This window comes from Hirundo rustica, assembly GCF_015227805.2.
Source record: "Hirundo rustica isolate bHirRus1 chromosome 1 unlocalized genomic scaffold, bHirRus1.pri.v3 SUPER_1_unloc_1, whole genome shotgun sequence".
Lineage (NCBI taxonomy): Eukaryota > Metazoa > Chordata > Aves > Passeriformes > Hirundinidae > Hirundo > Hirundo rustica.
In genome coordinates, this window is record NW_026690164.1 from 236,758 (window position 1) to 261,464 (window position 24,707).

At 54.3% G+C, this 24,707-nt stretch overlaps 1 protein-coding gene across 22 annotated transcripts in view; it reads left to right on the top strand.

The window, feature by feature from the left end:
- Positions 1–24,551, top strand: part of SCRIB (scribble planar cell polarity protein) — a 98,305-nt gene extending 73,754 nt beyond the window's left edge. For 7 of the 22 annotated variants that reach the window (XM_040091343.2, XM_040091357.2, XM_040091346.2 and 4 more), the window contains 15 exons: positions 35–85; positions 638–679; positions 1,495–1,620; positions 3,271–3,384; positions 4,587–4,634; positions 5,571–5,736; positions 7,530–7,695; positions 9,092–9,181; positions 9,542–9,730; positions 13,442–13,606; positions 14,291–14,430; positions 14,782–14,819; positions 15,759–15,833; positions 17,455–17,506; positions 22,373–24,551. In XM_040091343.2, the coding sequence (XP_039947277.1) occupies positions 35–85; positions 638–679; positions 1,495–1,620; positions 3,271–3,384; positions 4,587–4,634; positions 5,571–5,736; positions 7,530–7,695; positions 9,092–9,181; positions 9,542–9,730; positions 13,442–13,606; positions 14,291–14,430; positions 14,782–14,819; positions 15,759–15,833; positions 17,455–17,506; positions 22,373–22,533 (1,623 nt within the window). In that variant the 3' untranslated portion in view covers positions 22,534–24,551. Of the gene's footprint in view, positions 1–34; positions 86–637; positions 680–1,494; positions 1,621–3,270; positions 3,385–4,586; positions 4,635–5,570; positions 5,737–7,529; positions 7,696–9,091; positions 9,182–9,541; positions 9,731–13,441; positions 13,607–14,290; positions 14,431–14,781; positions 14,820–15,758; positions 15,834–17,454; positions 17,507–17,629; positions 17,663–22,372 lie in introns of all 22 variants that reach the window. The other 15 variants (XM_040091344.2, XM_040091358.2, XM_040091362.2 and 12 more) reach the window with 9 other exon arrangements.
- The last annotated feature ends 156 nt before the right edge of the window (positions 24,552–24,707 follow it).

The following is a 24,707-nucleotide window of genomic DNA, read 5'->3' on the forward strand; positions in this document are numbered from 1 at the left end:
TCTCCCATTCTCTCCCGTGCTGATGCCCCTCCAGGTGCCCGCAGCCCCCCGGCCCGCTCACCTGGCCGGCAGGGAGACGCGCTTTGTAAGTGCTCTTGGTGTGCGGTGTGCGCTGCTGCCCCGGCTGCTCCCGCTGCTCCACGTCCCCCCGGGCCTCGGGATCCCCTGGGGCTCCCCGGGGAGCAGCACCCAGGTGGCACCCGAGGCACGAGGGGCTGCTCCCTCTGAGCTGCTGCTGTGTTGGCACCCGCGAGTGCTTTGGGGAGGAGCTGCGGGGGTTGGCTTTGCTCGGGCTCGGGGCAGGTGCTGAGGGCGGGGATGTGCCCAGGGCCCTGGAGATGTGCCCAGAGACCTGGAGATGTGCCCGGGGGCCGTGCCCAGGGACCACGACCATCCCAGACTTGGGGTCAGAGTGTGGAGATGTGCAGAGAGCTGTGGGAGCCTCCTCACGTAGCGCAGGTGCTGGGAGAGGCTCGTGGAGGTGGGCTCTGGCCTGTCCTCGCTTGGAGAAGCAGGAATTGGGGGGCGGGGGTTCTGTGGGACCTGGAGCTCCCCACACAGGGTGGGCAGTGGGGCAGGGGTAAAGGAAGGGTTTTCAGGATGGTCTCCAGATTTACCCCTGTATTTCTGTTTGCAGGCTTCCATTAACTTCATCACGTCGCAGGATGACAGTAAATCAGTGAGTACAGCTGCCGTGAGACCTGACTGTGGTGTCCCTGTGCATCCCCCCAGCACAGGGAACTCGTTCCTTCCTCCTGTTGGCTCCTATTCTGTCTCCTCCAGTCCTCCACTTTGCCTCAAGTTTGTCCAAATGCATCGGGTCTTAAATACGGTCCATCTGAAAACGCAGTGTAACTGTTTTTGGAGCTTTTATTCCTATTTCCCCTCACAGCTTCCCCTCCTGCAGGTTTTGCTGGCTTACCCAGTTCCTGCGGCCACTCTCTCTAGTTGCAGATGCTTTGTTCACTTTCACACAACATCCAGCAGTGATGGTGACATCTAGAAGTTTTAGATTCTTTCTTCTGCTCCAGTAACTGCATTTCTCATCAGAGCTCTTGACTCTGAACTCGATCTGGTTCACTTCCATCCACAGCTTCTGCCAGTTCTCATTCCTGGCTGATGTTTCCCTACTTCCATCCCTGGTGCTCACATTTTCTGAGCTTCATCACACTTACCGTGCCCTGCGAGCCCCTGTAGCTGCTGCTGCTGTGGCAGGTGCTTCCTTTTGTCCTGGCCTTCTCTGTAATCCACTGGTCCTGTGTAACCCTCCCTTGGCTGAATCTCTTGGTGTTGGCTCCAAGAGCTCTCCCTGCCAGTCTTGCAGCTGGAGCAGGCAGCACAGCTGAGGGAAGAATTGGGGGTGCATGGATCTGTTTATTCACCTGCATGGCAGCCACCTCACTGCCCTAACAGCTCGTTTCTCTTCTCTCTTTCTCCCTCCCCTTCTCTTCCTCTGCCTTTCCCCATCCTGTGCTGGGGCACTGGCACGAGCAGACCAAGCCCGGCGTCATTCAGCCTCTCTCCCGCGTGCGTCCCAGCGCTGCGTCACACAGGGCGGAGGAGGGGGACAGCCCCAACCCCTTCCAGCAGCCTGAGCCATGCTTCAGGATCCACAGCTCTGTAAGTGGCCTGGGGTTCGTCCCTAAAGCCGTGTGTCTGTCCTGCGTGGCTGCAGTGCCACGTGTCGTGGGGCAGGACGCCCTCCCAGAGGTGACTCGGTGGTTTGGTGACACGTGCCTGAGCTGGGGCTGGCGGTGTCCGTGCACCAATCTGGGCTCCCTCAGAAGGGACCCGCACTCCTCACAGGCAGGGCCAGGTTGGTGCCTCCCTCTTATTTCTCTGGGCCTCCCCATGTCTCCATGGCCCCGTCCCAGGAGTCAGCACTGCTGGAGATTCGTGGCCAAAATCCCGAGAGCAGATCCAGGTTTAGAGCCATATTTGTGAAGTGTTGAGTTCTGTGGAGACATGAATCTTAGAGAACCTTGCTTGATGTCTGGCACCTTGGAGCAAAAGCCAATACCATCCTGCAGATGGTTTTTATGGTTTGCAAAATGATTGGTTTTGAAAGGTTCATATTCCTGGGGCTGTTTGTTGATGGGAGAGAAAAGTTCAGGTATTTTGGTCTTTGTCATGACAGAAGACCTGTGTCTCCTCAATATAAAAGTGGAAGGTATGCCTGCCCATGACAGGGGGGGGGTCCCTTCCCACACAAACCACCCTGGGTGAGGGTCCATGAATCCAGCCCTTCTCTCCCTGCTGGAGCTTGTACAGTGTGGTACCAGAACTGAGCCCTGATTTGCAGCTGTACCGAATCTGTGGGACTGGACAAGATTCACATCTCACAGTCACTTCTGGTCTCACTGTGCTGTCCTTTAGCCCACGCAGGAGCATCCTCAAGCAGCATTATTTAGCTCTAGTCTGGGGCTAAGAAAAGGCAGAAGGCCTGGAAGTGGATTAGTGCAGCTGGAGGGATGAACAGCTAAAGGGGATTTACTTTCCAGCAGCAGATTGTGGTGTCATTGCCCCCACCCCTTCCATTTCTGTGGTCCTTTGAGCAGGTCACCCCCGTGCTGCTTTCCCCCAGAGGCGGCAGGAGGGTCACAGGGAAGGTGGGTGAGGAAGGGACCAGCAAGGACAGTGACAAGCAGTAGGAAGGTCCCCTCAGACCTTGTCAGATGTTTCCCAGCAAGTGTAATTCTGCAAAGGGAAAACTTGAGGTCCAAGGCAGCTCTCCTCCACATCACAGATCCCTGATCAGATCATGGGATCACAGGGTGGTTTGGGTTGGGAGGGGCCTTGAAGACAGGGACACCTTCCACTAGAGGGAATCTTGTTCAGCCCTAAATAGGAGTCAGAGTCAATGTGTAGCTGTCCTGTTCTAGCCAAAAAAACCCCTGATTCACGTAGGCACTTGCTGGTTGAATTGGCTGGAAATCCTCAAGGACTGGATCTGCCACAACATTCCCATCAGGTCAGCGATGGTCTGTGCCACCAAAAGTGCCATTTCTTCACCATCCCAGAAACAGACCGGGGCTGTGACCCTCATGCTGCTGTGTGTAGTGTGTATGCAGTGCTCTGCTCCTCGTGTTCCTGCCCAAGACTCAGGAGCAGCCTTCCCAAGGCTTTACGTACTCCTTACGTGTTCCCTGACATGCTCCTTTCCATACCCCACTCGTCAGGCTCTGCGGGCCGAGAGTTGGGCTGTGTTTCCCCCACGTGGGTTTTTCCAGCCCACCTGTGCTCACCTTTACCTCCTGTCTGTCCCTGTAGCAAAAACCATCGCCACCGTCGCCACCCTCCCCTGACGAGGTCCCCATCAATGTCAAGCAGGCCTACAAGACCTTCGCAGCAGTGCCCCTGTCCCACCCTCTGCTCGGGACACAGGTAACTCCTGGCGTGGCTCAGCACAGGGGTCAGAGGCCAGGGAGGGGAAGGAGGTGGTGGTTTGTTCCCTCCAGAGAAAGCTGCTGTAGACGAGGGACACGCTGAGGTCCTGTGGCAGCTGCAGTACTTTGGTGATGCAGATGATCACCCTGGCAGAGTCCTGTCTGCATCAGGTCCTGGAAGCTCACGGAATCTCAGACCTTGGGATACTGATTACAGCCGTGCTGTTCTCATGCAAAGGGACTCTGAAATTCCAGACCCCAGGGCCAGGCTACACCTGTGCTGAGACATTTTTGAATAGATTTTGATCTTCACTGGGACTCTTCCCCTCCATCTAGGTGAACCCTGGAACAGTCCAGGCTAGGTGAGGCCTTGGAGGTCATTGCCTCAGTCCCCCAGGCAGCCTTGGAATCCTGGAATTGTAGAATCCTGGAACATCCTGAGTTGGAAGGGACCCACAAGGGTCATCGAGTCCAGCTCAGGACGCCCCCAAGAATCCCACCATGAGCCTAAGCATTGTTCAAATGCCTTCAGGGTTGTACGAGGTTGCTCAGGCAGATCCACTCAAGTTCTGAATTCTGAATTAGTTTTTGGAGTGTGTTTGGATAAAGCCAGAGGTCTTCTCCTTGCTCTCTTTTTGTGAGTCCTTTCAGTTTGTCTAATTATAAAACTTTCTTCTTTTCCATAACTTGTTTGCAGTTCTCAGTTTACCCCTACAGATTCCTGGTTCACAGTCGGATTTTGTGGATCAGTTTCTTCCCCCTGTAGTTCTGTTCATCCAATATTCTGTTATGCAGCCCAGTAAATACAGATTTTGTTCCTTCTCCTGGCATCTGTGATTCTTTAAAGTAAATTTTGGGTGGTTTTGTCTTTGATGTAAGTTAAGTGTGAGTGAGCTCCCACCAGCTCCATGAACCCCCTCCATCTCTAGCTCAGCCCCTGCTCCTGTTTTGTGCCTGTTTCCCATGTTTTTCACTTTCTACCCTTTCAGAAGTTGTCACACCCGGTTCTGTTTAACCTCAATTTAACATAAATCCTCATTCCTGACGATTGCTAAACCTTGTTAATAAATCTGTGCTAATTCTAGGGGTTTCAGCAGCCTGTGTCAGCTCCTCTGGCCCGGGGGACACGTGGCTGGAGGATGGTTGGGGAGTGGCTGGAAACTTTCCTTTCAGAACAGGCTTGTTTCTCTCTGTTCTTAGGAATTGTGTGGTCAGGGCAGCTCAGAAAACACCAAAATGGCCTCGGAGGTGAGTTCTGGGGCTGGGAAAAAGGTGGGAGTCATGGGGGCTGTGGGTGGGCAGATGGCATCAGTGTGGGAGGGCTGGGAGGAGAGGATGGGGCAGCTGGCAGAAGTGAGGGTTGGGGTGACATGGGGAGGGTGCCCATGGCCTGTGGGTGGTGTGGGGCTGGGTGGCCCCTGGACAGCGGTGTGGGGCTGGTGACCCTGTGGATAGTGGTGTGTGGCTGGGTGACCCCTGGACAGCGGTGTGGGGCTGGGTGACCCATGAGCAGTGGTGTGGGGCTGGGTGGGCCTTGGACAGCGGTGTGGCTGTGTGACCCATGGACAGCGGTGTGGCTGGATGTCCCATGGGCAGTGTTGTGGCTGGATTTCCCATGGACAGCGGTGTGGGGCTGGTGACCCCTGGACAGCGGTGTGGGGCTGGGTGACCCCTGGACAGTGGTGTGGCTGGGTGGCCCCTGGACAGTGGTGTGGCTGGGTGACCCATGAGCAGTGGTGTGTGGCTGGTGGCCCCTGGACAGCGGTGTGTGGCTGGTGACCCTGTGGGCAGCGGTGTGGGGCTGGGTGTCCCTGTGGACGGTGGTGTAGCTGTGTGACCAGTGGACAGTGGTGTGGGGCTGGTGACTGTGTGGACAGTGGTGTGGCGCTGGGTGAGCCTGTGGACAGTGGTGTGGGGCTGGGTGGCCCCTGGACAGTGGTGTGGCTGGATGTCCCATGGGCAGTGGTGTGGCTCTGTGACCCTGTGGACAGCGGTGTGGGGCTGGTGACCCTGTGGGCAGCGGTGTGGGGCTGGTGGGTGGGCCCTGTATAGCGGTGTGGTGCTGGTGACCCAGTGGACAGTGGTGTGGGGCTGGTGACCCTGTGGACAGCGGTGTGGGGCTGGTGACCCTGTGGGCAGCGGTGTGGGGCTGGTGGGCCCTGTATAGCGGTGTGGCTCTTGCAGGTGGCCGCACACAGCCCTGGGGGACAGCACAGCCCTGAGCAAAGGTCCTTCCGTGAGAGGCAGAAGTATTTTGAGATCGAGGTGAAGCAGCAGCACCTGGACAAACCTCCCAAGCGTGTGTCCTTGGTGGGGGAGGATGACCTGAAGAAAATGAAAGAGGAGGAAGGTACATAGGAATATGTGTACGGAAGTTTGTCCTGTTAAGCGATTCCTTTCCTGTGGAAATGCAGCACTTCCAGAAGCCTGTGGGTGCTTATTGTAAGGCCTGGGAATAACTTGAGTAAGTGAATGTTGGACTTTTAAGCCCACTCAATCCCAGCCCCTGCCATGGGCAGGGACACCTTGCATTGGACCAGGGGCTCCAAGCCCTGTCCAGCCTGGCCTGGAACACTTCCAGGGATCCAGGGGCAGCCACAGCTTCTCTGGGCAACCCGTGCCACCACCCTCCCTGGGAAGGATTCCTTGCCACTATCCCACCTCACCCTGCCCTTTGGCACTAGGAAGCCATTTCCCCTTATGCTGTCGCTCCAGGCCCTTGTCCAAAGCCCCTCTCCAGGTCTCTTGGAGACCCTCTAGGTACAGAAAGGCTGCAGTAAGTTCTCCCTGCACCCTTCTCTTCTCCAGGCTGAACAATTCACAGCCTGTCTCCAGAGTAGAAGGGCTGCAGCCCTCGGAGTGTTTGGAAGTCCCTGCTCTGGACTCTTTCCCGCAGCTCCGTGCCTGCAGCTGGTGAACACTTCAGTGACGTTTTACAGCCCCTGCAGACAGCGCGTGTGTGCAGCTGCCTGGGGGAGCAGCACCCTCACACGGACTGCAGGACTGCAGGCAGAGCTCTCAGACCTCTCAGTGCTCACTCTGCTGCTCTAGGCTTGCACTAGGAGACAGATTGCTGCTCTCATTCTGGATGTCATTTCCTCCTGATTGAGAGTTGTTTTAGGAGGTGATGAGGAATAACATGAAGTGGAAAAAAAGTGTTTTTACTGAGCTGTGCAGCCACTCCTCTCCTGGTCATACCTGGACCTGGCATTGTGCTGTCTCAGCTGTGGAGCCTGGCATTTGCTCTGGTTAAATTTCATGCCACTAATGGTTGCCCAGTGTTCCAGCGTGTCTGGATCCTCCTGTAAGGCTTTATGGCCCTTGAGAGAGTTACCAGCACCAGCATTCAGCTTCTGCAGCCATATAAAATTATTAATAAAAATTTTGCCTAGAACTGGCCCCAGGCCTGAGCCCTGAGGAGCAGCCCTGGGGACTGGAAGCCTGCAGGGCTTCTGTCTCCTTGTGTCCCCGACCCTCTCGTCACTTGTGTGTTCATCAGCAGAACTGTTCCCAGGGCCACTGCCAGTGTGGGGCCCAGCACCAGCACCCCAGGCTCCTCCAGAAGGCCAGTGGGAAGATGCAGACCCCCAGGGCTGTTCCCTTTGGGAAAAGGGCAGAAGAGACCGTTCCCAGTTTGCAGTTTGAGCATGAGAGCACTGGGAAATCTGCTGCAAATCTGCCCATTGGGAGTCCAGGGACAGAAGTTTGGTGGATAAGGAGGGAGGGACTCAAGAAACGATGTAAAGTTTGTTTCATCTGAAGCATTAGTGGAAGTGTGGAGGAACAAAGGTGTTCATAGAGAGGGAATGGACTGAAACCTGCCCAGACCTGCAGGGATGAGAAGCCCAGGATAAGGACCTGCCCAGAGGTCCCACCCTGGGGGTTCAGTGTTAGGACCTGCCCAGAGGCCCCATCCTGGATGGTTCAGTGTCAGGAGCTGCCCCATCCCAGGGGTTCAGGGTCAGGAGCTGCCCAGAGGTCCCACCCCAGAGTTCAGTGTCAGGACCTGCCCCACCCCGGAGTTCAGGGTCAGGAGCTGCCCAGAGGTCCCACCCCAGAGTGAGTTCAGGGTCAGGAGCTGCCCCACCCCGGGGGTTCAGCGAATGCTTCATGGTGTAAGCTGGCTCCTGTCTCCCTTGGCAGCCCGCAAGCTGCAGCAGCAGCGAGCTCTTCTGCTGGAGGAGGAAGCTGAGGAGGATGAGGAGGTGAGGCAGGTGCCTGAGGCTGTGCAGTCCAGCGTCATCATCGAGGGCGTCGAGTACAAGGTGGAGAGGCTGAATGGACGGAGCATCCAGGCTCCAGCAGCTCGGTAAGACAGCACAGAGGCAGCCCTGTACGACCCACCTGTCAGGGGTGTCCCAGGAATTCTCAGGGAAGAGGGCTGGGCAAGATTTCTTCCTCAGCACAGAAAAGGACAAGTTTTCCAGCTCACTCTTTCCAGGGAGCAGCTCCTTCAGCCGTGCCCGAGGGTGTGTAGAGAGGTTAATTTTTAGAGACAGATGCTTCAAGACGAGCTGAATGATAAAGTGATGCTAAAACAGGTTTGGGGGATTTTTTAGGCTTTTGTTTCCCGGTTCTCTGGGACTCAGCCTCCAGGTTACCTTGATTTTTTTTTTTTTTTTTCTCCCTAATTCTTGGGCATGGAACTGAGGAATGAGAACAGGGTTCTCAAAGGCTCCAGATAAACTGAGAATGCACTGGAGTAAAGCTGAAGCTGTCCTTATCTGTCTTTGGGACAGACATTCTGCACTCCACAGACCCTTCTCAGTCACAGTGGCAGAACACAGCCTGGCATGTGAAATCTCTTTCTCGCTGTTGTTTCTGCCCAGTATCAGTTGAGGAATTTCTCACATAATGATGCCCTGAGACTTTCTGTGCTGAGGCAGCTCCAGGGAGGAAAGCAGTCTCATGCAGCTCCTTGGTTCCCTGGGAATTCCCACTTACCCGTCCTGTTTTCACACTGAAACATGGGGTGCTGAAGAATGGGAAGGCTGGAGCAATCAGATGACTTTCAGTTGCTTATTATTTATGCTTGAATGCAGAGGACACAGTGAAAGACTGAAGTTGTGTTTCTTGAAATAATCTTTCTCATGCTGGAAGAGAAGCTGAGATTTAATTTAAAATAAACTTGAGCAGTAAAAATCAGGGCTGAGTGTTGCTACAAACTGAACACCCCAGCTCTCCCAGCCAGGTTCCAACCCTTAGAGCAGCTCTATAGCCCAACAGGAAGAACTTGCAATAATCAAATTAATCTTTTACTGAAGGCATAAAATCAGGGTCAGGTGGCTAATGTTTCCAGGCAAATGTTTCTTGGGCTCCTCTGGAATCCCTTTGTGCCACATCTGACAAAGCCAAGGGTGAGGTCCAAGTTCCTGGGACCGAAGGGTAAGGTCCAGAGGAAAAGAAAGCCCAAAACATATTTTTTGTTAGAAAAATTGAGGAAAAAATAGGTTTTTCTAATAAAAATATCCTCATTTAGAAAAGATGAGGAAAAACTTTCTTGTGTGTGTGTTAGTGGCTGTCTGCAGCTTCAGGAAATGAGCTCTGGTATTCATGTGCACATTTAGGAGATCCCCTCAGGAATGTTCACAGCAGTGGTCAGTGAGGGCTGTGACTTCACCCTGGAGTTCTCGGGGTGGACCTGTCCCAGCCTTTGCTGCGTGTGCAGCCTGTGCTGCTGCAGCTCACAGGGTATTTTTTTCCAGGCCCTTGGAGCTCAGTGAGAACAGCAGCTCGCAGAGGAATTCCCTGGAAGAGGGGATCAAGTGTGAGCAGAGAACCAACTCCATGTCGGGGTGAGTGGGGCGGCTGGGGCAGGGGCTGCTGGACAGTTCCTCCTTTCTTAGCAGCCAGGGGCTGCAGAGGAAGGATTTGGGGGAGGAAGGGAAACCCATCAGAACCAACTTCACAGACTCCCGGGATGGGTTGGGTTGGAGGGATCTTCAAGACCCTCTGGTTTCAACCCCCACCCTTTGGGGGTTGCTCCGAGGACAGTCCAAGCCCCGTCCGGCCAGAAACTCGCCCGTGTTCTGTGTCCTCCCCATCCCAGGGCAGCCCATGGAAGTGGCACTGAGCAGTGATCAGAGCTGCCACCCCCAGGCAGGTGAGTTGTGGTGTCCCCACAGCCTCCCTCTCGCTGCTTCTCTCCTGCCCAGGCTGAGCCCGTCGCCGCTGGGCGCGGCCGATCCCGGCGCTCCCGTGCGCACAGCCAAGGCCGAGCGGCGGCACCAGGAGCGGCTGCGGATGCAGAGCCCGGAGCTGCTGGGCGGGCAGGAGAAGGAACTGTCTCCAGCAGAACGCCGGGCTCTGGAGGCAGAGAAACGGGCCATGTGGAGGGCAGCACGGTGAGCCAGAGCTTCCCAGCTCCTGCTGGGCCAGAGCAGGGGAGCTCCTGCATGTCTGGGACCTAAAGGGAGTAAAACCAGGGACCCTTTCACAGGACAGGGAATTCCTGTGTGTCTGGGACCTAAAGGGAGTAAAACCAGGGACCCTTTCACAGGACAGGGAATTCCTGCGTGTCTGGGACTTAAAGGGAATAAAACCAGGGAATAAAGGACCCTTTCAGAGGCAGATGTTGAGGGAGGCCATGTAGGATGTGTTCAAGCAGTGCAGAGCACAGGTGACGTGGCTGAGCCTGTCCACATCTGTCAGCAGAGGGGAGGTGGGAGGGCTCCCAGGCTCCCCCAGTGCCCGCACAGCTGTGGACAGCGGGAGGTAACGATGAACACAAGCACAGCTGTGTTGTGGTGGTTCCTGCCCTCAGCACACCATTCCCACCCTACCCGTAACCCATGTGAAATGGTGTTACTGAAGCTGCAAGGTCATGTGTTGTCCACAATGAGAAATGGAATTTCATCTTTCTGGTGTTACTGGGCTGGAAATGGGGCTGCAGCCAAGACAGTGGCAGGATCAGGCCATTCCCGTTCTTACCCACGTGAGCTGCTACATCAGCTATGAAAGAGTGACTAGAAATTGTTCTGGAAGAAAGAGAACGTTCTAACACAGAACTTAAGACTTGAAGCTAGTCCAGACATTTACTGCGTCATAGAACTCTTTCCAAAAATCAGTCAGGCTGCTCCTGTTGATAGTTTTTCTTTTCCTGATGTTCCTGTAGGAGACATTCAAAGGACAGTCTGAACTGTCTCTTTTGGGGTTTGGATGAGGCTTGGAGAGGAACAGGGTTTTAGATAAGACTGGAGGTATCCCTGTGAGCAATTCCAATGTTTGTGCTTGCCGTGGATGATGATGGGGCTGTTGCTCCTGGGGAGGCTCCCAGAATGGAGAACTGCAAAGAGGATCCTCACTGAGAGCTGAACTGATGTTTTGGGGATTTGAGCAAATTTTGAGATTGGTTTCCACAGAATCCCAGGATGGTTCTGGTGAGTGGGACCATCCAGTCCCACCCCCTGCCATGGCAGGGACATCTTCCCCCGTGCCAGGCTGCTCCAAGCCCCATCCAACCTGGTCTTGAACACATCCAGGGATCCAGCGGCAGCCACAGCTTCTCTGGGCACCCTGTGCCAGGGCCTCAGCACCCTCACAGGGAGGGATTTCTTCCCAAGATCCCCTCTAACCCTGCTCTCTGGCAGTGGAAAGCCATTCCCCTTGTGCTGTCCCTCCAGGTCTTTGTCCAAAGTCTCCCTCCAGCTGTCTTGGAGTCTCTTTAGGGAGTGCCTTGCTCTGCCATGTCCTTCCTTAGGAGGTTGGAGAGACCCCCAAGTTCCTTGTGCTGCAGGTGTTTGGAGAGGGCTGGAATCACATCTGTGTCTCAGGAGAAGCTGTCAGTGTGAATCAGTGCCAAAAGCAGCCATCACCATGACACTGTGCAAGCACCACCACAGGTTCAGACATCCTGCACAGACTTATTCTTGGTCTCCAGACCTCCTGTCAGGCCTCTCCTGGAAATGCACATCGCTGTGCTTGGAGAGGGGTGGTGCCCAATCTGCCATCCCTTCCCAGTGAGACGTGCCAGGGTTTCACTCCCCTGTGCTACCACTTCCCCGGTACACCCCTCACATGGTGGGGAAGGCTTTCTGAGACCTCTCAGCTCTGATTCCTGCCTAAGCGTGGATGTATCCTAGGAATGCTGTAACAGGAGCTTTGTTAAAGATGGGTGTCAGAAGGAGAAACAGAAAACATTCTGTTTCTGCCCATGCAGACTTTCAGAAGCAGAGTCTGTGCAGGGATGCTGCTGCTGTCGCAGGTGTGCAGCTCCAGCCTCGGGACTCTGCTCTTCCTGGAACTTGGTGTTGACAGCAGAGAAATCTGAAAAATGCTGGGAGGGGAGAGGGTGCTTTCAGGTGATGTGATGATGTGATTTGCTCCTGTAATGTTCCTCTTTGTCTGCCCATGCTTTTGGCTGGAGTTGATCAGAGCACAGTAAAAGTTTCACATGACACTTCAAGAGGGTCAGTGCGTGTGGAGCACCATGAGTTTGTGCACTGTGGGCAGAAGAGAGAGCTCTCATCCCAAACCTTCCCTCTCTTTCAGTGTGTTTTGTCTATGGAAAATGAGGCTAGCAAAGGAAGAGCCTTCCCAAGGAGGGAATACCCATCAAGGAGAAGCTGCCTGAGCTGTCAGATCCAGCCTTTCTGGGTTTAAGTTTGGCAGACCAGGGCTTCAGCTCCACTTTGCTTCCACTGCCAAGGCCCAGCTTTTTGTGCAGGTCCTGGAGAAGGGCCTGGCTGATGCTTTGGGCAGGAATCAGTCACTGCAATGTGCTCCTTTTTGTAAGACAAGGAGGGCCTATTCCCTGCTGCCACAGATCTCCCAGGAGGATCCAGTGGTCTCAGGGTCTCTCCTTCCTGGCTCTGGAATGGGCACAGTGAAGTGATCAGGTCCCATCTCCAAAGGTCCCTGTGCTGCAGGGGAAATTCTGCACTGCCCCACACACAGGGCTCAGCCCCGCTAACTCACCTTCTCTCCAAGTGCCACTGGGTTTGTTCCTCCCTTTCTAATCTCCTGTCTTCTGCTTCCTTCCAGTTCTCTGCTCTGTGCTGTCACTCGTGACCCCATCAGTTTGCACCTCCTTGGCTTTCCTTGTTGTCCCTGTCATCGGTGCTCTGCCGGGATGTGTGGTGCCCCTCCTTCCCCGCAGCCCCCCTCGGGCTCTGTGGAGGCAGCACAGGGATGCCCATTACACGCGTGTGCTGGGCATTCCCAGCCCCTGGCACGGAGCCGTGGGCTCGTGGAACGCTTTGGGGTGGAAGGGACCTCAGAGCTCCCCTGGTTCCACCCCCTGCCATGGCAGGGACACCTTCCCCTGTCCCAGGCTGCTCCAAGGCCCGTCCAACCTGGCCTTGGGCACTTCCAGGGATCCGGGGCAGCCACAGCTTCTCTGGGCACCCTCTGCCAGGGCCTCACCCCCCTCACAGGGAAGGATTTTGTCTCGATATTTCATCTTACCCTGGCCTCTGGCAGTAGGAAGCCACTCACCTTGTCCCATGGGAAGAGAGAGGTTCAGAGCTCTGGTGCACACCGAGGGACAGGTGCCCGGCTGGGCCCACGAGCATTTTGGCAGTTTTCCTCCCTCGCACTCTGGTTTAGGGATGCGTGTCCCGGGACAAAAGCCGTGTGTCGTGCTTGGCCGTTTTGTTCCCCTTTCCCGTGGTCCAGCCGAGGTGCGTGAAGCATGTGATCAGTGAGTGGATGCTGAGAGACTCCCAGGTGTGCCCACATCCCTCAGTCTGACCCACACTCACACGCTTTGACCACCTCACAGCCTTTCCCGTGGGGCTGGAGCTGTTCCTGGTCCCCTCCCGGCACAGGGGGAAGGCGGCCCTGGATGTGGAGGCTCTGAGGCCGATGTTCCTGGGCACAACCCCAGATTGCCCCCAGGGGTTCCTGCTGCCTCAGCAGTGGCCAGGGTTGGGCAGGATCAGGTTGGGAACCCAGTGTAGCCAAGGCTGCCCCTCCGTGTTTCCCCTCAGCAGGGTATGTTCCTGTATCTGTTTCTTTCTTTTTCCTGTTCTTGTCTGCTGCAATGTTCATCACCATCATCTCTTCCTCTTCCTCCTCCTCCTTCTCCTCTTCCTTCTCCTGCTCCTCCTCCTCAGATCCTCAGCTCTTGAAGACAGTATTAAACAGTACGAGCAGGATCTGGCCAGGAAGCTGTACCAATCCCGGCAGCGGGCTCCTGCTCCCGGGGCCAGGCCAGCTCAGATGTCTAGCCCAGTGCAGAGTCACGCCTCAAGAATCCCTGGGTCAGGAGGCCAATCCAGGTGTGCACAGCTCCCTCCCCACAGCTGCATGCTCCTGTCTGTGTCCCTGTGCCCCAGCTGGGGCCTTCTGGGGCAGGAGGACGTGGGAGTGGTCCCAAGAACAAGGGGGGATGCTGGGGCTGTCCGATGGGGAGGAAGGAACAGATGTCTCTGAGGGCCGGACCCACTTCTTCACAGCTATTTCACAGAATCCCAGAGCGGGGTTGGAAGGTTCCTTAAATATCGTCTTGTTCCCCCTCCTTGCCGTGGGCAGGGACACCTTCCATTAGACCAGGTAGCTCAGGGTCCCCTTCAGCCTGGCCTTTCACGATCTCCTGGTGGTTGAAGGGGGTTGAGGTGCAACACACAGAGCACAAAGGAGAGTAGAGCCCCTGAGGACTGATCCTGCTCGTGTGATCCCTGCAGTTTTGTGCCCAGCTCAGATCACTGTGCTGTTGTGTGGCACTCTGGGACTGCCCGCAGCTTCTCAGCGTGTCGATCCACAGCTCTGTGTGTTTGACACGTGTGATCACATGTGTGTTGAGGGACGGCAGCCAGCCCAGCTGTCCTCCTGCCTGCGCAGGGGCCCTCGGGGGCTCTGTTCCCCCCGTCTGCGTTCAGCGCTCGGGCTCTGGCACTGCCGCACGCAGATGGCACCCGTCCCCTCACCAATGGCTTCTTCTCCCCACCCCATTCCTGAGGCAGGATGAAATCACTGGAACAGGATGCTCTGAAAGCCCAAATGGTTATTGCCAAGTCCAAGGAGGGGAAGAAACGCAGCACGCTGGAGCAGCTGGCAGAGTCACCGTCACCCGCTCCGACGCCGTCTCCAACGCCGCTGGAAGGTACTGAATGGCTGCTGCTGCCTGCAGGGGAGCAGGCAGAGCTCCTGGAGCTTAACCCGCTCAGAAGCACAGCTGTGGGAAGCAGTTCCCTCCTTCAACCTGCTTGGGAGGTCTCTGGGGGTGTGTGGCATCTCTCAGCACGGGGGATTGTGGAACGTGGCGTCCCAGGGAACCAGGGTGGAAGCACAACCATCCTGATTTTCTGAAAAAGCAGAAGAGGGGTGTTTGTTGGGAGAGCAGAAGGCAGGGCCTGTCCTCAGCATGGTGCCACCACACTGAAATGCTGCTGAGGAAGGAGAATGTCACACAGCCAGCCTGTCACTAACCGCGCTCTTCTGTCACCTCTTGCAGATTGCAGCCCCAGGAACGTCACTTCCCCAGGAAGGCTGGTATGATACTCTCCTGCTTGCTTTTTTCACTTTTCCTAAATCCTGGGATTCCCTGGTTATTCAGCTGTGCCTGGGAGCTGTGGATCCTCATTCAGTCCTTGAGCCAGGCCTGGCTGCGTGGTGCCGGGAATGGTGAGGGGGTCAGTGGATGGAACTTGGCCAAACTCCTGCCTAAAGGCAGTTTCTTGCAGCTCCCATGTGACACCTCTTTCTGTTTCCCTGTTTTATTATGTCACCTTTTCCGCGGTTCTTCACCTCCTCGTTCAGAAAGTATTCCACCATGCTCAGAAGTCCTTTCCTCAGGTTCAGAAGGCCTTTCCCCATGCTCAGAAGGCCTTTCCCCATGCTCAGAAAGCCTTGCCCCGAGTTCTGAAAGCCTTTCACTTCAGGGACTTTGGCCCTGTGTTTCCTCAACAGCACAAACCAGACCTTCAGCTGTAATCAGCATTTTCCTTTTCCTAACTGAGTAAAAGCCATGGGACATTGTTGCACAAAGCTGTAAGAACTGGTGAGACAGAGCAGGGAAAGCAGGTGGGGAGCAGCTGCATAGAGGGGACCTTGTCCTGCCAGGTCACACCATAACACAGCTCTGGATTGAAATTCTGACTCTGGTCCAGCTGTCAGAAACCTTGCCATGAATTTCCCCCCAGAACAGGTTTCCCACCTGACTTGGTGTGCATTAGCCTGTCAGTGGAGCACATGATGTTTCCTCTGTGACTCAGACCCCCCCTGTCCTGACACCAGAAGAGCTCCAGAGGCCGTGTCCGGGGGATGCTCCATGATCCAGGCTCTATCCAGGCGCTCCTGCTCTCCCTCAGGATGTCCCTCTGCTTCTGCTGTGATCTCTGCTTACATTGCTCAGCTTGCTGCTGCTTCTCCATCCGTTTGTCTCCCCTCACTCTCTCTTTTCTGTTTCTTCCCTTCTGCTGTCCCTTCTAGTCAATGTCTGAAAAGAAGTTTGACTACCGGGAATTTGCTGCTATTCCTTCCTCCAAACCTGTTTACGAAATCCAGGTATAAACTGCATGCTGAGCCGCCTTTGGATAGGTCAGGACTTGGTTTAGTAGAAGAGCTGAGGGATTTGGGGAAGCCCTCTGCAGAGGCCTTGCCTGTGTAGGGGCAGTGACACCAGTCTTGCTGAAAACTGAGGGCTTACCGGAGGCTTCAGCCGAGTGGAATTAGGAAAGAGTTGGTCAAGATGGTTTTAAAATGAATGACAAAAGCTTTGCAGATATAAAACATCTGCATCTTCACCAGAATGGCTCCTGAAATATTTTTAAGTGATAGGATGAGTACTAAAAGGAAAGAAAAAGTTACAGAAATGATGGCTAACTAATGCCAAATTGGAGCAGATGTGAACTTCCAGCTGGGATGTGTCTGGTGTCCTGCCCGAGGAGCAGCTGGGGTGCCTGTTCTCAGGTTGTAGTTCTGCTGTCAGTGAGCTGTGGAGTAAACACCTGGTTCTGAGAGTGATTGCCATGGTGAGGCACTTCTCCTCCTAAAATGCCCTGGTTTAAGCTGCTTTGTCACAGAATGCCAGCTCTGGAGGTGATCCTGACCCCTGCTCTGGAGGCCACTGAAACCAATCTTCCGGGGCTGGGAGCTGTAACTGCCTGGGTCAGTTAGTCACTGGTGGCGTTTGTGACAGCTGAATCGAGCAGATGCCCTGTGGCTAAATGGTTTTAGGTGTTTTTTTTAGTTTTGTGTACCGACCGTGAAGCAGATACCTGTGCACACAGAGCCAGCAAACACTGCCATGCTGTGGGGACACAGACCCCAGCCCAAGGTGGGGCATTCCAAAGACAGGCTGGCTGTGGCAGAGCGGCAGTTTGAGGATTCTCAGGCAGTTGTACTTTATTTGGTGTCTGTTCTCCACTGGCGCCTGTCCCTTGTGTATTGCTCTGCTCCTGGAAGTCATTCATCGTTTTCTTGGAGTGCCTTGCTCTGGGATGTGCCCCTTCCAGGTTCTGTTCCAGGCAAGTTGGGGGACTAGCTGCTTGAGCCCCGTGGCAGCTCCAGACCACCCAGATTTCCCCAGATGCAGCACTGGGTCCTCATACAGCTGAGAAGGTGCCTCCAAAGGAGGCTGCACCTCCAAATCCTCAGGCAGTGTCTGTGGGCCTCTCTCAGCAGTGCAATAGTTCATAGAATCCTGGGATGGTTTGTGTTGGAAGGACCTTAAAGCTCATCCCATTGCACCCTCTGCCATGGCAGGGACACCTTCCACTGCCCCAGGCTGCTCCAAGCCCCAGTGTCCAGCCTGGCCTTGGGCACTGCCAGGGATCCAGGGGCAGCCACAGCTGCTCTGGGCACCTGTGCCAGGGCCTCACCACTCACAGGGAAAGATTTCTCTCTCATACCCAACATAAATCTCCCTTCTTTCAGCTTAAATAGCCTTTTCCTTCACTCTTTGCACTGCCTTTTGTGGTCCTTCCTGTCCTTCCCACACAGGCCAGGCAGTGGATGCTTGGCTCAGGCACGAGGGATCTGTGCTGGAGGCTCTGTGGCCGTGTCCCACGGTGCCAGTGCCTGCCAGGGCAGCAGGTTCCCTCGAGGGTGTGGGCAGGTGGAGGTGGGGAATTACTGGGCACAGGAGTTACGGGCGTGAACGATCACATTTGCTGTTCCCTTCCAGTCTCCTGATGCAGCTGACGACCTCAGATACGTCGATGACCGGAATAACTCAGGTGAGCCCAAAGGAGCCGCTCGCTCCCTGCTGTGGTTCCAGAGGGTTCCCCTTGGCTTGTGGAACCTCCCTGAGGACTTCACCTTCTGTTGCTTGAAGCAATGTCATGTTTTGTCTGTTCTAGAATGAAAACTCCGTCTCACCACCTTCATTTTGGGTAGGATATTTGCATTGTGCTCCAATCATGACTGATTTTTCCAGTGTGGTGTGTTACAAGCATGCCTGGTTTTCTCCAGTTTTGTGTCCTGGACTAGAGCGGTCGTAGGCTGCTGCAGGGAAGTTTTGGCCTCTGTCACCTGCTGCAGGTGCACGATGTCCATCACTCAGGGGCTGTCTTGTGCCCCTTCTGCTGGAACAGGGAACCATGCAGGTAAATTCATCCTGGTGCAGACTTGGAGCAGTTGGTGCTCCGGTACCTGGATGGCTCCCAGTTACACTCATGGATCTGTGGGCATGGCCAGCTCAGTCAGCAGGAATTAAAGGAACTAAATCTGCATCTGGGTCTCCAGGCCATCCAGCTGGGGTGTGTCTGCCTGTCCCCAGCTGTAACAGACATGTGAGAGCCTCACCCAATGGTTCCAGAGGCTGTAGCACCACCACGGAGCTGGGCAGAGCCTGCCTGCTCTGTAGGAGCACTCCTGTTGCCTCTAACAGTTGGTGCTGGTTTGCTTCTACCCATTTTGCAAAAATTTGAAAAAAAAAAAAAAAATCTTTTATCTTGACAAATTGTTCCTGAGTACAGGCTGCATCCCAGACAGCTCACCCATGGCTGAGCTCTTTCCAGAAGGAGGTTCTGCTGTAGGACACAACAAAAACTTGCTTTCCTGGGAACAGTATCTGTTCTTCATCCCTCAGAGTCATCCTCTGAGCTCTGGGTTATTCTCTTGAGGTTGTTTGTTCAGTCAGTGCAGGGAACTGAGAGGTCAGGGAAGGTCTGGGAAATACCAGCTGCTGCTCAGGGCACTCAGACCTCACTCTGTCTGTCACTGCTCTCTTGGGCGCTCAGATGGGATGAAAGCCAGAAAGAAAAGTGTGGTGCTCATCAAGTAAGTAATCTACCCAAAGTAATGCTTACAGCACCTGTGATGTGTGTGAGGCACAAAAAAACCCAAACCAAACCAACAAAAAACAAACAAACAAACAAAAACAAAACAAACAAACAACAAAAAAACCCCAACACCTCCAAGGCAGCAGGTTTTCCCACATCATCTGGAAAGGCTGGCAGGTGAGGATGCCATAAGCTCTCTTGGCAAGGGACCAAGCTCTCCTGGCTTTTTTAGAGCCCCCCCATCCCATCTCACTCTCCCAGGCATTCCAGACAACATAATCAGAATTGTCCTGGATCACGGAATTGTGGCTTTTTGACTCACAGCAATTCTCAAGCTTTGTGCTAGCAAACCATCACATCAGGAACTCTGAGAAAATCCAGCTGCAGGAAGGGGAACTCACTCCTCCCAGTACACCTTTGTCCTCTTGTCCATGCAGAAACACTTCCTTCCGTTCTCTGGCCTGACTTCATGCTCGTCATCTCTGAAATGGGTTTAAAAACCTTATTCCAAGGTTTCCACGAGGCTGCGGAGTTACTGAGCTGCATTTTCAGGGTGGAACCAAGCAATGTGTCATCGTGTTATGGCATAACTTTTCCAGATCACCTGGGGACTTTTGCTTCCCAGTCCTGTAACCCTCATGTTCCAGAAATTTCCCTGATGCCTGTGTCTGGCTCCTGTTAGTGGAAACCTGCTTATTGGATGTGACCAGCTGCTTTTGTCCCTGTGGTCTTTGCCCAGCTGGGCTGTCTGGTGTTGGCAGCAGCTCCCACAGGAACTCCTCATCCTGCACCTGCCCTAATTGCAGGTGGATAATGAACTTTGCAGCTCTTACACTCAGAGGAACCGAATGTGTTCTCTCTACCCTCTTGTGGCTCTGATTTATCCCTGTCCAGCCCTTTTAGCCACATCACTACTCCAAAGACTTGGATTTCACAGGTTCTTTCCCACCAAAATGCCAACATTTCTCAAAACTGGAATCTCTGGATTCATAGCAGCTGCCATGCCTCTGCTTTCCTCCAGTGTTTCCTGTTTTCTCTCGGGATGGGAACCATGTAAGTGAGGCCTGTGCTGGTTCAGGATACACCAGGATCCTGTTTGGCTGAAAGTTGGTTCTTAGGGTAAGACCATAAGGAACAGGGAAAATGAGCTTGTATAGATGATTATTCTCAATTTTCTGGGCTCACTCGTGGTGTAGGCATGTCTTGAATGAGGAGTTGTGTATGCATCAGCAATGCAATGAGCCTGTGTAAAACTGTCCAGATTTTTTTAATCTTCCAAGGAGTGTTGGGATATCAAGTTCCACAGTGATTTTATTTACTTTAACTGCTTCTTGAGAACTCCCTTGTGTCTTTTGGGGTGCAGTGAGTGACTGTGTCTCACTTGCTCTGCCTGTGCCAGTCACAGAGCCGATGGAGCAGCAGTTCCCTTCTTTCCAGGCTGGCAAATCCCAGTTCCTCTTTGTGGGAATAATTCCCACACTCATCTGGACCTTTTTTATTTCCTCAGTATCTAAGGCAGAGGAAGGGACCAGGACTGCCTGCAGACTGTGCAGGAGGGGAGGACATTCTATAATTGTGTTCCCCCATCTTTCCCAATACCTAAACCTGCCAGTGAAATGGCATTGCTGGGAAGCTGCCAGTATATGCAGAAATCTCTGCCAGTGCCTACAGAACCATCATCTCATTCAAGGATGGTGCATTTCTTTTACGCAATCAGGATTCTATTCCTTTTATTGAACCTAAACATCATCCAGTAGTGTGAAAATAAACTTACTGAGTTAGCACAAGGTTCTGGCTGATCTGGGGTGTGGTGGGAGCCACTGGGAGTGCCAGAAAAGGACACAAAAGAAGAAATGCACAAAGTAGTTCCTTCCAGAATTGCTCCAGGCTGCAGCCATCAGTGGGTTTGCACCTCCTAAGACAGAGGCTTTGATTTCAGAGTTCTTTCTTTCTTGAATCTGTTCATATCTGCAGTAGATTGCCCCTTTCCTGTCACTTTACCCCTCAGCTGTATGGATCACGATGCACTTTGTTATAATTGAGCTTCATGTGACTCCCTGATACAGCTTGGTGGCATCAGTGGTCTCTCCTGATACAGCCTTCATCACTCCTCCTCCTCAGCTGCAAGATCCTGACCCAGGAGCAGGTCCTGGCTGCTGGGTCCTGTGGCAGCACCTTCCTGCCCTTTTCCCGTGGTGTAACTCCTTACCTGCCCACCAGAGCTGCCCCTCTGTTTCCTGCAGAGCTTTTCCCAGGGCGCAATCCAAAGGTTGTTAAAGCTTAGTGTGCTGCGTGGGGATCACTAAACCTGCATGTCTGGGGCTCCTTGGGCCTAGGAGGGTGTAAAAGGACTGACTTCTCTCTGAGCCACGGGATTTCCTCCCCCACCCACCCAGGCTAGATTTTTATCTTCGTGTGCCCAGGTGCTGCTTTTATACCCGTGTGCCTTGTCTGAGGCTCAGTCACCTGCTTCCAAACCCCAGCGTTCTTGCAGGGGTTGCACAGGCTGGGAGTGTTCAGCCTACAGAAGAGGAGGCTCTGGGGTGCCTAAAAGGGCTACCAGAGAGCTGGAGGGACTTCTTACACGGGCCTGGAGTGAGAGGACAAGGGAGAATGGCTTCCCACTGCCAGAGAGCTGCGTCGGGAGCAGAGGGACATGGGGCACAGCTCAGCAGACTTTCAGCTGGCAGGTTTTAATGGATTTCTCTCTTTGAGGTTCCCTGCATCCAGAGGCTTTAGAGAGATTTCCCAGGAGCCCGTTGGCACCTGAAGCTCATGGATTGCCTGTGCCCTCCTGGGCTGTCCTTCCAGCAGAACTGGGCTGGTTGAATTCCCCTGCCCCAGGACCAAGGCTTGTGAATGTGAGGCTGCTCCCATCTGTCCATGGAGATCTCATCCCTCAGTCTTCCTGGTCAGGAATGTCACCTGTCCCTGCAGTCCTGACCTGTGAGCCCTTGTCAGCTCCTCAAGCCTCTCAGGTGCAGCTCCCTGCATCCAGCTGGGCACTGACACAGAGGTGACCCTCGCCTCATTGCCCCTGTCCTTCCCTAAGGGTCTGGATCCTCCCATTCCAACACCTGAGGCACAGGAGCTGTCCCACCCTGTCTCTGTGGTTGCCATAAGTTTAAAGCTCTCCTGACCAGCTGGGCCAGTCTGTGACCAAAGATGCTCCTCCCTGAGGGAGCCCTCAGCCCCCTGCCGACCCGAGTCAGGGTGGATCCATGGTCTGAGAGCAGAAGCATTTTAGGACACTTGATTTTTCATGTAGCTTGGCACTTCCAGTCATGTTCAATGAATGATGGGTGTTACAGGCAGGTGTCATCTCACGCGTGGCACTTCCTTCCCAGCATCCACATGAGCTACAGGAAGTTCTGGGCATGGGGTTTCTGTGAGTGACTGAGACCAGTGCTGTCCCAAATTCAGTGCCTGGGAATACCCTGGAACACTCTCTGGAAGTGTTCAAGGCTATGTTGGACAGGGCTTGGAGCAACCTGATGTAGTGGAAGGTGTCCCTACTTGTGGCAGGGGCTGGAATGAGAGGAGCTTTAAGGTTCTTTCCTACACAAACCATTCTGTCACCCTACTGTGCCTGCTGTGTGCTGCCAGAGTCACTGAATGGTTTGGCTAGGAAGGGACTTTACAGATCAGCCACTCCTCCCCTCAGTCCTGAGCAGGGGCACCTTGCATGAGACGAGATTGCTGCCAGCCACAGCTGCTCTGGGGCCTCACCACCTTCACAGGGAAGGATTTCTTCTCAGTACCTTACCTAACGTAACCCAGTGCTTTGTCTTCAAATCTGAACGTCTCTCGTCATTGCAGTTCCCCGGGAGCAGGATGGGCAGCCAGAGGACGAGGACACACTGGGAACGCGGGATCCATCAGCACCAGCTCCCTCAGCCCTGGAGGACATGGCCCTTTACAGCAGCAAGAGGAAGCTCCGGCACAGCCGGCGCAGTTTGGAGACCGCTGTCCCCACATAGGTGACCTGGCACACCTGGGCAACGGACTGGCCTGGCACAGCCCTGCCGAGCTCCCTGTGCTCCAGGGACAGCACCAGGCTGCCCCCCTGCCTACAGACTCCGGATGGGACCTGAGCTTCCCGTGAGCTCTGTGGCCACCTGACTCCTCTGAGGCTGTGAACCGCCCTGGTTTCTCATCCAATAGTGCACTGGGGCACATCCCAAAATTGGGACAACACTGGACTGACTGCTGGCAGATGGAGAGGAAGTGTGGCCAGGACAGTGGGCAGCTTGTTAGACTGTAAATATTGTGTGTGGGGAAGGGTAGGACAGGGAGAATGTAGGAGTGTGAGTGTGCTGGGCTCCAGCTGTTACTGCCTCAACTTGGGTTTTGTAGTGGTCTAAAGGAGCTTCTCCTCTGGTGGGAATCAGGAGGAAGGTCCAGCCTGCCTTTACTCCTATTTAATTTCCAGTCTTTTGCCAAAAAGCATCTCCTCCCACCTCCTGCACTGTGTCACCTCACTTCCCTTTGGGAGTGTTTGGGAATGGGAAGCTTGGAGGCAAAAGAAGAAAAAAAAAAAAAAACGAAAAAAATCCACCAGAATTCCAGCAAAGTGCCTCCCTCTGCCACAGACACTCTGTGCTCAAGGAAAACAGAGCCAGCTCTCTGCCACCTGCCTCTGTCCTGGTGGTACACTGCTCCTGCTGGGCTCTGCGCTGTCCTGGGGACAGGTCCCCCACTGGATGGTCCCGTCCCCTTTGTCACACCCGAGCACACGAGTGGCGTCTGTCTCCGGTAGCGCTGGGGCTGAGCTGGTAACTGGGGCAGGAGCGGCGCGGAGCCGTGGCAGGGGTGCAGGGGGAGCGTGACAGCAGTGGGGCGCAGGACACTCGGGGTGGGGCGCGGTGGCAGCGGCGGGAGGTGACAGCAGGGACCGTAGGTGGGTAGAGTTCAGGAACTGGGGAGGGGTAGAATGTGGCGTTGCTGGGTCAGGTTGGGAGTTAGAGGATCTTACACATGGGAGGTACTGGTGGGGAGTCCACGTTTGCCCGTGCTGGCTGTGGGGTGCAGTGGGACGTCACGGGGCGCCTGCTGTGGGCTGGCAGGGAGCACCAGGAGCACCACGGCGCTGGACGGGGCTGGCCTGTGCCTTGCAATAACTACACAGTTCCACTTTGCCAGCTCATTGGCTTCAGGCCCCTTTCCGTGGAGGACGGGGAAAATGCACGTTTGCCCACGCAAGAGGGAAAAAGAAAAATGAGGAATGAGTGGGGGTGTGAGTCCTGGTTTCCACATGTGGAACAAGGGCTGTGAGCAGGTTCTGTATCACGTGAGCTCTGCCAATGTGGAGGTCACAGCTGCTGCTCCCGACTCTGCCATCAGCCTCTGCTGCCACTAGTGAGGGGAAACAACCCTTTTCTTGTTCTTTTTTTTTTTTTTTTTCACTGCCTCTAGCCGTGAGGAAGGTCTGTGCTCGGCACAGTCCCATTCCCTGTACGTTGGTGCTCTCTGACTCCCCAGTAAGACCAGGGTTGGACCTTGAGCCTCACAGTGGCTGGGCAGTGACAGGCACCTCTGCTTGTACATTTGCTGAAGGAAAGAGCTGGATGCAGTTTCTTGAGTGCAGTTTTTTAGTTGAGCCTCTCCTTTCATGCCGAAATCCAGCGGATCATTTTAACTGACTGTGTGTTTTGATTTTACGGATTCGTGAAGGGGGAACTCTGATAATCTCACACTGCAGCTGCAGCTGCTTCCATCATCAGCAATTTGAGCTTTTACTTTTTACATCTAATTTTAGCATTTGCTTTTTAACAACAGCAGTTTTGGAAACAATCCTGGCTGGGTTTTGGTGACTAACTTGTGATTCTTCTCTCCTTTCCCTGTGCGGTACCTGGTGCCAGGCTCTGGATTCTCTCCCGTTCTCTCCCAAGAGACTCCGAGGGAAAATTAGCGCATCAAGACTGTAACTAGTGAAATTTGTACAACCAAAGAAATCTATTTTGTGGTTCAAGGATAATAAAGTTTACTTTACATTTTAGAGCCTTTAGTCACGGTGGTTTGCCCTGTGTGAGGTCTGCGATTTCGGTATCCACACTTTGGTGGTGGTTACTACTCACTGCATACACCAGCAAAGATGCTCCTGGTCTTCCTGCTTTTGGGAGCAGAAATTAATGCGCACCCAAATTACTGCCAG